At 28.0% G+C, this 12,940-nt stretch overlaps 1 protein-coding gene across 3 annotated transcripts; it reads left to right on the top strand.

The window, feature by feature from the left end:
• The first annotated feature begins 3,487 nt into the window (after positions 1-3,487).
• LOC107459825 (protein NEOXANTHIN-DEFICIENT 1) lies at positions 3,488-10,897 on the top strand. 3 transcript variants are annotated; one of them, XM_052252096.1, is made up of 12 exons: positions 3,488-3,640; positions 3,722-3,797; positions 3,928-4,011; positions 4,167-4,230; positions 5,453-5,502; positions 7,642-7,696; positions 7,840-7,878; positions 8,469-8,646; positions 9,186-9,257; positions 9,642-9,693; positions 9,775-9,831; positions 10,240-10,897. In XM_052252096.1, exons 2-12 carry the CDS (start codon positions 3,727-3,729, stop codon positions 10,478-10,480), a joined length of 963 nt encoding a protein of 320 aa, XP_052108056.1. In that variant the 5' UTR covers positions 3,488-3,640; positions 3,722-3,726; the 3' UTR covers positions 10,481-10,897. The 3 variants fall into 3 exon arrangements, with proteins under 3 accessions (XP_052108056.1, XP_052108057.1, XP_015933588.1); XM_052252097.1 differs by having other exon boundaries at positions 3,491-3,640; positions 5,456-5,502; XM_016078102.3 differs by lacking the exon at positions 9,186-9,257 and having other exon boundaries at positions 3,494-3,640.
• Positions 10,898-12,940: the final 2,043 nt, after the last annotated feature.

Genomic DNA, 12,940 nt, shown 5'->3' with positions numbered 1-12,940 from the left:
CGAATTTTTTCATATATATATATATATATATATATTATCTTTTTTATTTATTTTTTTAGTAATTTGTTCTCTTTTAGAGGTTGACAATGGAAAAACAGGTATTTTATATTATAGTTTGGGTTATATTTTTGGGTTTTGTATGTATGTATGTATGTATGTATGTATGTATGTATGTATTTATACTCTGGCCGACCTTTGTTTCGCAAGTCGAGTCTGGAGCTTGTTATTTGTATATTTTGGAATTTTGGTTTTATATATTATCCTTTTTGTTCGATCTTATCTATTCTCCTATGTTTATCCGAACGAGTGTGATGCAATTTTTTATTTTAGTTTTGTTTTGCTCTTCCTCAAAGCTCCTAGATATATTTCTTTCTGTATATATCTATATATGTATTTTTATGTTAGAGGTCGTAATACCACGCTTCCTCTAATGTATGACTTAAATGTAAAATTCTATGTTGTAGGATGATACATATTGTCCATCTTAACCTTTTTAGTATTCCTGACTACCAGATCTTTTTCTTCCGGTGACTATTTTTCGTCTTGGTAGAGTTTGTTCATTGTCCATTTGGAGAGAGAAAGAGAAAAATAACTCAAAATGAACCTTGAAATTTGATCTCCAACACAATTTAGCCTTCAAACTTTCAATTGACTCAAATTGTACCCTGAAAATTTGGTCCATGCCTCAATTTGGTCATTCCGTCGTTTTTTGTCACTGAAAAGCTTTAGCCCTTTTGTCATTTTCCGTCACCAGAAAGCTGAACTGACAATTTTAAATGACACCTGACACTGTCTAAATGGCGCCGTTTAACGCTTGGTACGAGAAATATTCAAAAATGACGTCGTGTGACATGAGGGAGGGGGTTAAACAAAAACCCAAACGTCGTGTAACATGAGGACGTATACGAGAAGAAGGGTCAATTTTGAAGAGTTTAATGTTTGGGTTTTTGTTTAACCTCCTCCTTCATGTCACATGACATCGTTTCTGAATATTTCTCGCGCCAAGTGTTAAATGGCGTCGTTTAGACAGTGTAAGGTGTCATTTAAAATTGATAAGTCAGTTTTTCGGTGACAAAAAAGACGAAAGAGTCAAATTAAGGCATGAGTCAAAATTTTAAGATACAATTTGAATCAATTAAAAGTTTGAGGACTAAATTACGTCGAAAGTCAAATTTTAGGGGCTATTTTAAATATTAACTCCTAATTTCGCTTTAATAAATTCATATTCTCGGCTAATAATTAATTAAAATAACATAAAAAATTATGTATACGATAAAATATCATACTTAACAACATCAACTAAGAAAAAAAAATTGAAAATATCAATCCAAACTACACCCTAAACACCCTTATTTATCACCTTTGGACCATATACTAACACTGCAAAAATGACATGCTTTCAATGACCACATTCACGAGAGCAAAATTAATAAAAACATGTAAGGTTTTATCAAAATTATCGTAATTAGTCATTAAATCTATTATTTATATAAAATACATATTTAAATAAAAAATAAATGTAAAATTAATATATATATATATATATTTATATACAAATATATAATAATTATTTGATGATTGATTTTTAATATACATATCAATTTTTTTATTCAAATATAAGACTTTTCATACATTAAAAATATGCCTTATAATTAAATTGTATGTAAACTGATTATTAGGAGTTAGTTGCATATTGATGACAAAGAAATAGAGATTGTGTTGTAAATTTTTTATGAAAATGTCGTTAGAAGAAAGAAAAGCATGATAAGAAAATAGAAAAAAAATTATCCTCTTATAATTATTTGAATACGAGATTATTGACATAAATTAAAAAACGTACTATTTTGATTAATTTCATATTGATAATTATTTAATATAGATTTTAATTTTGATATATTAACGGTATAATTTTACATAATCATTTAATGATATTTATTTTTTTTAATAATTATTCACAATTTTTTATGATATAATGTATGTAATTAGATGCATACGTAAAATTGTTTTACACTAATAATATTTTAAAATTAACTTTTTATATATATTAATAACAATATAAATACAAAATAAATCAAATTAATAAACACAACTAAAATAATTAGTATAATTAAAATAGGAAGAAATATCAAAAGATTCATGCCTGTTATAAAATTACCAATGGTGCTGATCAAACACGTGCACACATATATATAACTCTGGATACATACGGGTTTTTTTTCAAAAGAAAACTATCCTCACCGATGCATCATATCAAGTATGCAACTAACTCCAAATAATGTATCTATTTACATCATCTAACATAAACAATACACAACATTATGTTCTATTGGTCAATTATTAACACCCATTAAAAATATCTATCTTAAGAAACAGAATGCATGGATGTAGTTGATAGCTATCTAGTTTGCATATGACAGGGTTCATTGGATTGAAGGCCGAAATACGATCTTGGGGTTGCTTGCAAATTGAAGTTTCAATAATGTTTTTATATCTTATATGGATATTAATTATTAATTGCATATATTATTATTTTACTTATCGTGAATAAATAAAAGACAATTGAGGTTGGATGCTTTTGCAACTTGCTCACACAAATACCATATACTGTGGGTTTCTTAATCCACATGCTTTATGATCGAATCCACATGAAAATTACAGCTTCCTCGATCCATTCTTAAAATTTTATTTCTTTATATAAATATATAATTGTGTACTTAGGTAATGTTTGTTTTGAGAAAGTGACAGGAAGATCTCAATTAGTATTATGTTTGTTGATTCAAAGATTGATATTAAAATTTTTGTCTTTATCTCTAAAATTTCAATATTTCAGTACTTTCAAAAAGTAGGGACATAGATGACTGAAATTTTTAGAGATAGAGACTAAAATTTTAATAATATTTTATACTTAAAATACTCTCATTTCAATTAATTAATTTTAATTTTACCCTTTGTGCAAATTAAATTAAAGCTTTATTCTTGTTTTAATTTTTGTCTCTCATTTTACATCAAACAAAATATTAAGATTTATTTCAGTCTCTGTCTCTTAGTCTCTGTCTTTTGGTCTTTCAGTTACTATCTCTCCACCAAACACTACCTTAATGATTCAATTTTACATGCATGATAAAATTTTTAAAATTTTGCATCAAATACATTCCTAATAATTAAATTTTTAAAAAATATAGAACTAATATAATAATAATACATGATAATTATATCTAATTTACTTGTATTAAAGATTATTTTTATAAAATTATTATTGAATTGAAACTAAATTTTTTTAAAAATTAGCTACCAAAAATATATTTTATATAAATAAAAAAATTTTAGAATAAAATTAAAACAAAAATAAAACTTAACATATTTTTAAAATTTTTAACCATTTTAAAAAGTATATATATTTTAGCCTTAATATTTAAGAGAGTTAAATATAATTTGAAGATGGAAGCATATCTAAAAACTTGTCCTGTATTGTGAAATTCTGTTGGCGCCAATGAGTTACGGCCTTGTTTAGTTGGAATTGGATAAAGTAGTGTTGTTGGTCTCTCTCTATCCACACACTTTCACTTCGTACCTTTCCCCTTGCACCTTTTCCCACTTCTTCTTCTTTCTCTTCAACTTCCCTTTCCTCCATTCTTTAAAGGTAATAATTAAGTTCTTCTTGCTCTGTAACTACATGCATTATTATTCATATATAATATATGCGCATTCTGTTTTTATTCAGAGTTTATGGAAGCTGTAGAAGCAAAATCATCTTCTTCATCTGGGTATGGTAAGCCTCCATGGGTATTTAGAGGAAGGTAATTAATTAAGTCTGCAAAATTGTAACAATGAATCTTTCTCTAAGTGTTGTTTATGTATGTTCAAGTTTAATTTGTGGGAAACGGGAATTGTTTCTGTCATTAACTGTTCTGTTTCTTTGTTTATCAGTGCTTTGTATCAACTTCATCTTGTGAAGGCAGAGAAAGCTAGAAGATACATTCCAAAAGAATTCAAATTGGTTGAAGCTTTTGGGTAGGTCCAATATTGTAGTTTCCTCTCTAGATTATAAATGCAGCAATTCTTTTTTTGTAAAATCATTCTAAAATCTTTTGAATTTTGATAGGACTTGTAAATTACGTTAAACTTTGAAATTAAACAGAGGTTGCATTGATTATTACTTGACACAGATACACTTTGGGTGGCTTCTTTCTAGCCAGCTATGAGGACAGTCCCGCCGGTGTCTTTGACGAGGTACGATTCTCTTTTCATTCTTGCTCTTTTATCTTTCTATTTTAGTTCAAGAGTAGTAATTTTAGTTTTCGTTGGGCGGAAATCTTTGGTAACAGAAAAAAAAAAAAAATAAAACAGCCAAAACAATTAAAATTTGTGTTATTTAACATTTATTAATTGTGGACAATTAATCAATAGTAAATAAGTAACCGTTCTTTGGGTAATGTAGCGTTACCGTTTTTCATGTATTTTATTAGCTTTTGTATAAGGGAGCCACTTAGACAGGTTAAAAACAACCTTTTTTTTAATATTTTTTAGTAATTAAAATTTAATGCATATAACTGATTAAATCGTATTATTTTTATTAAAATTAGATCAGTGACCAAAAAATTAATGAATTAAATCCTAAATCGATTTAAATGGGTATTATAGTATTTTTTTAAAAAAATATTAATTTATATTGGTTTAAAATTTAGTTCATCGATTTTTTGGTAAAATCTATTTATCCGATTTAATTATGACAGAAATAATATAGTTTAATCAATTACATATATTAAATTTTAATTGTTAGAAAACATTTAAAAAAAAGTTTTAAACGTCTTTATGGAAATGACTTTCTTCTTATAATTATCTTGGGTTCCTTTTTATCTTTCATTATAATTATAATAAAAAAGCTTTATTAAATGTAACTCGTTTACCGTTTGAAGTGAATAAAATTCACCATCCAATATTTAACTTAATGAAATTCACATTAGTGAGTTTTTTTCCCCTAAAAAAAGGTAGTATTTATAAAATATAATCATGCTATATATACATAAAAAATTAAAATCACTAAATCAATCAATTACCAATATAAAATATATATTAAAATATATACAAATTAAAAATGAGTTTATATATATATATAAAATGATTGATTTAATATCTTATTTTTTGGGTACATAATATTAAGCAGTAAAATTAAACAATTAGCCTTTAGAACATGCACTTTTAATTTGAGTTTCTTAGTACCCACATGTTTAGTGAAAGTAATAGACAAAAATCAATGCAGACAACTTATACAAAAGTGGTATATGAAAATTGGTCTTAGAATGGTTTGTTTCTACACATGGTTATTTAACATTTTTTAAGCAATGCAACCAACCTAACAACCCAATTAGAAAGAAAAAGACATCAATTATTATTGTTCACTTGACTAATTCAATGTATTGTTAACACTAGATCTTTGTTATTATATGTATAGCAGCTAGTGGTGATTGCAGGACTTGTCTGGAACCGCCCAACATCTTGTGCGTATGTTCCAACTCTTTTTCTATTGCCACTTCAATGATAGAAGTTAAATGGGGGTTGTATTACAAGGTTAAATTTTGAATCTTTAATTCATTAAATTAGACCATTATAAAAGTTTTTAAGGTTTTTTCCCCCTATTCTTTTCTTATAAATGACAAGTATTGTATTATAAACATTAGATTAAATATATTGAATTAATAATTTTTTTTCCAATTAGAGTGACTCATGTTATGAATAATGATTAGGGTTTAACTAACATGTAGCTTTAGGATATATAATAAAATTTTTTCTTAATTCTTAAAAAAATATTAAATTAATAATATTTATTTTTAAAAATATTTTCATCAAACTTTTTAAATTTTTATTTTACTCTTTTCACCATCATCACTTCTTCAACTTACCTCTATTCTACTCTTAATCTTTCACCTCACTGTTGCACCTACCCTCCCTAAATCAAATAAAATACTAAGATATAATTTAATTCTATATATTTTTTATCAAATATAATACAGACTTAATTTAATTTTTAAGTTTTAATTTTTATCTCTTAATAATTTCTGCCTCTCAGTTATCCTTTTTTTTTAAATATTATAAAATACAAAAGAACTAAATCCTAATAATTATTAAGATTTAGCTAATCCGTGTCTTTTTTATGTAAATTTTCGTAATTAATAACATACATTAATATGTATTCTGAAGGCACAGAGCTAAATCTGAAATATATTATTATTTCATGAAAAGTGGAGAAGGTAAATAGGGTGTTGCTTCAAAGTAACGAATGTTGTGGTAGTTTCACAATCAGAATTGGATTGGCTTGGCTTGATGTTGTTGATAAGCATAGAGCCAACAGCAATAGTGGGATAAGAAATGAAATATTATAAAATTGAAACCTCATTGCTTCACCAATCAGCATGTAATCATGCATGGTTGTCACTTGTCATTGCAACATTGACGTGGTGGTGGCTGAGCTAATACAGCTCCTCGGGAACTGAAGGACCTACATTCATCTTAGTGGTATGAATGCATCACACACCTCAAGTAGTGAAAATAAAGTTACAAAATCCTAAATTGCTCCATATTTATTTATTTTAATTTCTGATTTTTCTTTATTAGATTCTTAGCTTTTAAATTTACAAACTCTCAGATAGATCAATTTTTGTTTCTAACCTGTAAAAGTATGAAATAATAAGGACTAACATATGCTCTTTGTAAATTTAGAAAATAATCTAGATCATTTATAAATTTTGGAACTAATTAAGGGACAACAAAAAAAAAGTCTGAAGACCAATTTGAAAATTTTCTACAAAAGTTATTCTCAATTTATAAATTGAAGTACCGAAAAATTTAACTACATAAGCATAATTGATGATTGATTTTGGAATACGTGTAGCACATACTACATATGATTTAGGAAAAATATTTTAAATTAACGCTATTTTTTCGAAAATTTTCGTAATGTAAGTAAATTTTTGAAAAACGATTTAAGTTGAGTTTGGATAAATAATTTAATTAAATTTTTTTGAAAAAATAATTTAAATAATAAATATATATTAAAAGTAGTTTATAAATAAGTTATTTTATATTTAAATTTTTAGTTTTAAAAGCGTTTATTTTATAAAAATGTGATAGAAAGTAGTAGTATTATAAGAGAAGTTATTTTTTTAATTTTTTTATAAGATCTTAAATAATTTCTTAGAAAGCTGCAGTTTGATTTTTAAAAATTGCTCAAGGCATTAATACTACTATTTTTCATAAATCAAAAATTAAAAAAAATTATTTTTAAAACTTTTTAAATGGACCCTTAATTATACTAGACATCTTATTAATTTTAAAAAAAAGATAGAGAACTAATTTTTAATTAGTTAATATTAGTCAATTTTAATATTTATATTTATAATTTAGAATTTAGAATTTGTAATTTAGGATATAAAATTTAAAATAAATAAAATAATTTTAAAAAATTGACTGATATTAGTTAAAAAAAGATAGTTACTTAGCATTATTTATTGTTTTATTATTCAATTTTACTATCTAATGAATTATGATTGTATTTGTTTGAGAATAATTAATTAGGTTTAGTTATAGTAACATACATAGCAGTAATTTTCTTTTTCTTTTTCTTTTTTTTTTTAACCTTAACAGATGGGCCACGAGGGTGTACGTGAACAGTAATGATGCTTGTTATCATGGACGAAAGGTAACAGACTAACAGAGGACAAGTACAAAATAGTTGTTAAAATTAATCTTGATATTTTTTGTCAGGATTTGTGCTTGAAATTTTTTTTCCTCATCTTGGATTTGTGCTTGATTATAGTATATCTACTGTGCATTCTCTTACAGGAAGTGGGTCTTCCAAGTCAGATTGCTAAGTTTTCCAAGGTAGAATTTTTTTCTCTTTTTTTTTTGGTAAGAGAAATTTTTTATCTTCTAAGAAGTGCTTACCTTTTTTTTGTGTGTTTTGTTTAATGAAGGAAAGATGTTATAACCCGAACATTATTTTTGGTTTTCTGCCCATTTATTAGGCCCAAAACAAAATCTAGTTTGTTAATCTTATAAATTACAAATAAAAAAACTAATCAGTAATAAGTAATAAGTAATAAAGAGTAATAAGTAATAACACAAGTAAATCTGAAAAAACTTGCGAGTAGATTTTAAGGGGAAAAACTATCCAGTTTATGAGAAAATTTTATTCATAAACTTATAAGTCTTCGAAATAAAAAAATATCAAATAAGCTTTTGAAAAAATTGAATACTGGATTTATGGGTTTTAAAAAAGTACAATTAAAATACTTGATAACTCTTTTTTTCCTTAGATAATAAGTGCTTCACAAAATTTTTAAAAATCTAATTGTTTTACTTGAAAAAATAAATTAAAAAATAACTATCAATTAACTTAACAAAATATCCGATTGAGTACTTATAAACCAAATTGGGGCAACGATATATGATTTTGTTTATTGTTGAAACAGACAATTAGAGCAATATCAGGAGAACCTAGTGACAGAAGCAGTGGATTCTTGAACATGATTGGAATTGGTTCTATCTCATGCAATAATCAGAGGGATCAAGGTCTAAATGTTGAAGTAATCAAAATCAAATGTCTTGAGGCAGCAGATGCTTGTAACATTAGTCTCACAAGTGCTGATGGTGAGTGGATTTAGTTGCTCATTTGGTTCCACTAGCCCTGGGCTTCCTACATTATGTTATATATGTGGGAGGTACATTTTTTCATAATTTATACACTTATAAGTTTTAAACTGGTCTTTAAAATTGGGTGCGAGCACTGAAATAGTATTTGAGATCTCAATTGCATCAACTATGTCTCTAAGATTGGCAACAGTGCATTACGATAGTCCCTAACTGCGTGATGGTTCAGTTGATAGAAAATGACTTAGAGACTAATATAATATACTTTTGCCAATTTTAGATACGTAAGTTGTGCAATTGAGATATCGAAAAATATTTTTGTGCACGTGGCTTTGGAATTTAACTCCTTCATTTTCATTCTAAAATAATTGATGCTGTGATTAAGATGCTTCTCACGATGTTGTTTGGTTTTATTTGATCATCATTATCTTTAAACGAGTTTCTGATAAATAGTACACCCCATTATCATAAATGCGGTCTCAACTATAAAGAAATGTGGCTTAGGAGTTGCTTTGTTCACTATGTTTTGTTTTTTTAAGGTAGCGTTTGTTTTGCTGGAATAGAGATTGAGAGACTGAAACACAATATTATGTTTGTTGGCTCAGAGACTGGTACTAAAATTTCTGTCTCTGTTTCCAAAATTTCATTATTTCAGTGCCTCCAAAATGTAGGGACATAGGGGACTGATATTTTTAGAAATAGAGACTGAAATTTTAATAATATTTTATACTTAAAATATTCTCATTTTAATTAATTAATTCTAATTTTATCTTTTGTGCAAATTAAATTAGAGTTTTATTCTTGTTTCAATTTGTCTCTCACTTGACACCAAACAGAATACTAAAACTTATTTCAGTCTCTGTCTCTTAGTCTCAGTCTTTCAGTATATGTCTCTCCACCAAACCTACTTAAATTCCCCCTTAATTTGTGATTAGTTTATGAATAAAGATATTGATTGATGTACAAAATATTTTAAATTGCGGTGGCTTTCATAGGCACCAATAGCGGGATGGGGCCTCCAATCAAAATGTCGCTTCCAAGTTTCAGGTAAGCAAGCTTGAAATACATAGATTTGAGTTTGTCAGAAGTCAGAAGCAATGATAATCACTTTTTGTTCTAAAATTGCAGTGGTGGTACAGAGTATAATCCTAATCTCCTTAAGTACTCTTGCCGGATTGAATGCAGGTTTTCTCTCAAACCTCAAAAGTTCATTAATATTTATTCACTTGAATTCTTTGGATCTTCTCCTTTGACCCATATTTCTAAGTGAATGCTCTATCAATCTTCGTCCTATTTGTCTAAATCACTTGAGATAAGATTCCATCATATTTTTCACATTCGGTCATACTGAAATTATGTTCATATCCATTGTCACAACATAGTTAGTCACTTAATCTCAATGATACTAGGAACAATTTAAACAAAATTACACTACCTGTAACTTTTTATAAGATGTAAAATTTATAGATCCAACCATTGAATCACCATAACATGTAATGAAGATTATTTAGAATTATTAATTCATGAAAATAAACTCATAAATTAATTTTCTCAAAACATAGCATTTAAATTACGTGTGTTGATTTGACATAGGGTGCAAGCAGTGCAGCCATTGAAGGTTTCAGGGGCAATCCCTTCAACTTCAACAAATGATGAGAGAGAACAACATAATAGTGACGTTGCTGAAAATCATGAGAGTTTCAGCACTTATGTGATGTTATCAAAACCCATTTTAGCACTTAAGTTTAATCAAATGAAGATGCATGTAGAAGCTCCTGTTGTGCTTTCCCAATTCTCAAGTTCCATAGAAACTACTGCCAGTTCTCTTCCATAATGACTTCTTTTCTTTTCTTTTCTTTATTCCCTGAAGTTCAGGATTTGTATTAAGTGGAGCGAAGCCTATTAGAATCACCAATCACCAAGTCCTCTATCACTGTTGAGCACTGTTTTAACCATATACAATCACCCCGATCTAGGTGTTAGATTCAGAAAGAATACTTCAGTTTGTATTCCAATTTTGTATGCAACTCGAAAACATGTATTTAGGTAAATAAAGTTGAATTTGTCGAGGAGTGTAACTCTTTGGTTATAAAGAATCAAGATAATCAAAAATCAGAGTGATTAGTTATGACAATTATAGAGAACTAGTCTTGGTTTAAGTGTGCTATATAAGTAGAGAAGTAAAATTCTATTTAGATTTTTTTAGTGACTTATTATTTTTTTGAACTCAATTCAATGTTGCTATTTTTTAGTTTTCTATTTTCCTTTCTTCTTTTTACTTTTCTGCTATCAAAGCTAGTGCCGCAAGAATCTTTTCATGGTATCACAAACTTCAAGTGTTTGATACATGCCTCAATGAAAATATGAAAATTTTACTAATTCCAATTCCAATAATACTCTTCTCTTGTCTTCTGTTATCAATAATTTTCTCCTAAATTTCTTCAATTAGAAATCTTTTTTATCCAATTAGTGCAAACTTGGTGATAATAATCACAAAACTTGACAACAACAAGCTCTCTTTGCAATTTGAAGACAAGATCTTGAAGATCATCTCCATCCAACACAAATTCCTCCTCAATTTGATTCCACGGCAAATCAGCAAGCTGAGATTGAATCTCAACAATTCAAATAATGGAGGCATGACGACTATAATCTCGCCTCATGGATGCTCGCCTCTATAGTTTCTGGTTTCAAGAGTAAAATGGTTGGGTGCATCTTTGCTCATGAAATTTGGGGAACGATTGAAGAATATTTCGAGAAATCCATCAAGTATAGGGTCAAATAACTCAAAGCACAACTCAAATTAGTCAAGAAACGTGATATGTCTGCTCAAGATTATATCTCAAAAATTAAAAATCTTTCTGATTCTTTGGCAGCCTTAGGTTACCCTCTTTCGACAGAAGAACATGTAGAAGTTATTCTTGAGGGTTTAAATGAAAACTATCAAATCTTTTAATCTGTGTGAATTACAAACTCTGGTATTGACTCATGATGACATGATGAATAAGTTCAGAAAGCCAGATAATGTTCTTATACAAGCTAATTTTACTCAAAGTTCTTTTCCTTCTATACCAAATACTATAAGAGATAGTCCGATGAGAAGAAGGGAGAGAGGTGGAGGTCGATCTTTTAGAAGTGACAAGCCTTTTTATCAACAACCAAGACCTCAATGCCAAGTTTGTAGGAGATTTGGACATATTGCTTGGCATTGTTTTCATAGATTTGACCAACAGATTCCTCCACCATCACAAAATCAAGACGAACGAACAACTATAACTCTCTTTCATCGACTGCTTCCACTTCATCACAAGTGAATTCTATTGCATCCACTCCTTCTCCACCTACAAACACCTTTCATAACCCTGCTGCATTTCTTGTTGACTGTCTTTGACCCAGCTTGATATCCAGATACAGGTGCATCTCATTATGTAACCTCGTCTCCCTCTAACTTGATTGCATCATCTAAATAAACAGGGCCAAAAAAAGTGCAGATTGGTTATGGAACAGGTATTTCTATATCTAATGTTGGACACTCTTTTTTGTATTCTTCATCTTCTAAAAGATAGTTCTCTCTACAAAAGTTAATTCACTGTCCTAATATAACCAAGAATCTGATCTCGGTATCTAAATTTGCTGAGGATAACTTTGTTTATTTTGAATTTCATGCCTTTTATTGTCTTGTTAAATTCCACTTCACCCATAAGATTCTATTACAAGGTTTTAGGCAATGAGACTTATATCAGTTTTCTAACATTGTTGTCCCTTATCATTCACAAACAGATTTATGTCCTAAAGCTTTTTTTATCTCTCTTTCTTCTTTTGATTTGTACATCTGAGATTAGGACACACTGCTACCAAAACTGTACATCTTGTTCTATCAAAATGTAACATTTCTTTTGATAATAGTGTTAATAATAAGAAGTCTAGTCTTTGTGAAAATTGTGTTCAGGCCAAAATGTATTCTATTCCATATAGTGATTCTTTAACTGTTTACAATTCACAATTGCAATTAGTTTATACAGATGTTTGGGGATCCTCTCTCATTATTTCTCATCTTGGTTACAAGTATTATGTCACATTTATTGATGCATTCTCAAGATATACATGTACTTTCTTACTTTCTCACAAATATCAAATTTTTACAGCTTTCATTCAATATAAAATTTTTATAGAGAATCTAACTGATTGCAAATTATAGGTTTTACAGTCAGATAATGGCAGCGAGTACACTTCCAAATCTTTTTCTATATATCTTGCACAAAAAGGTATTCAACGTCGTTTTTCATATCTATAT

The sequence above is a fragment of the Arachis duranensis genome, chromosome 7 (genome assembly GCF_000817695.3).
Source record: "Arachis duranensis cultivar V14167 chromosome 7, aradu.V14167.gnm2.J7QH, whole genome shotgun sequence".
Classification (NCBI taxonomy): Eukaryota; Viridiplantae; Streptophyta; class Magnoliopsida; order Fabales; family Fabaceae; genus Arachis; species Arachis duranensis.
The sequence above is the reverse complement of the archived record's forward strand: the minus strand, read 5'-3'. Positions and strand labels throughout refer to the sequence as shown.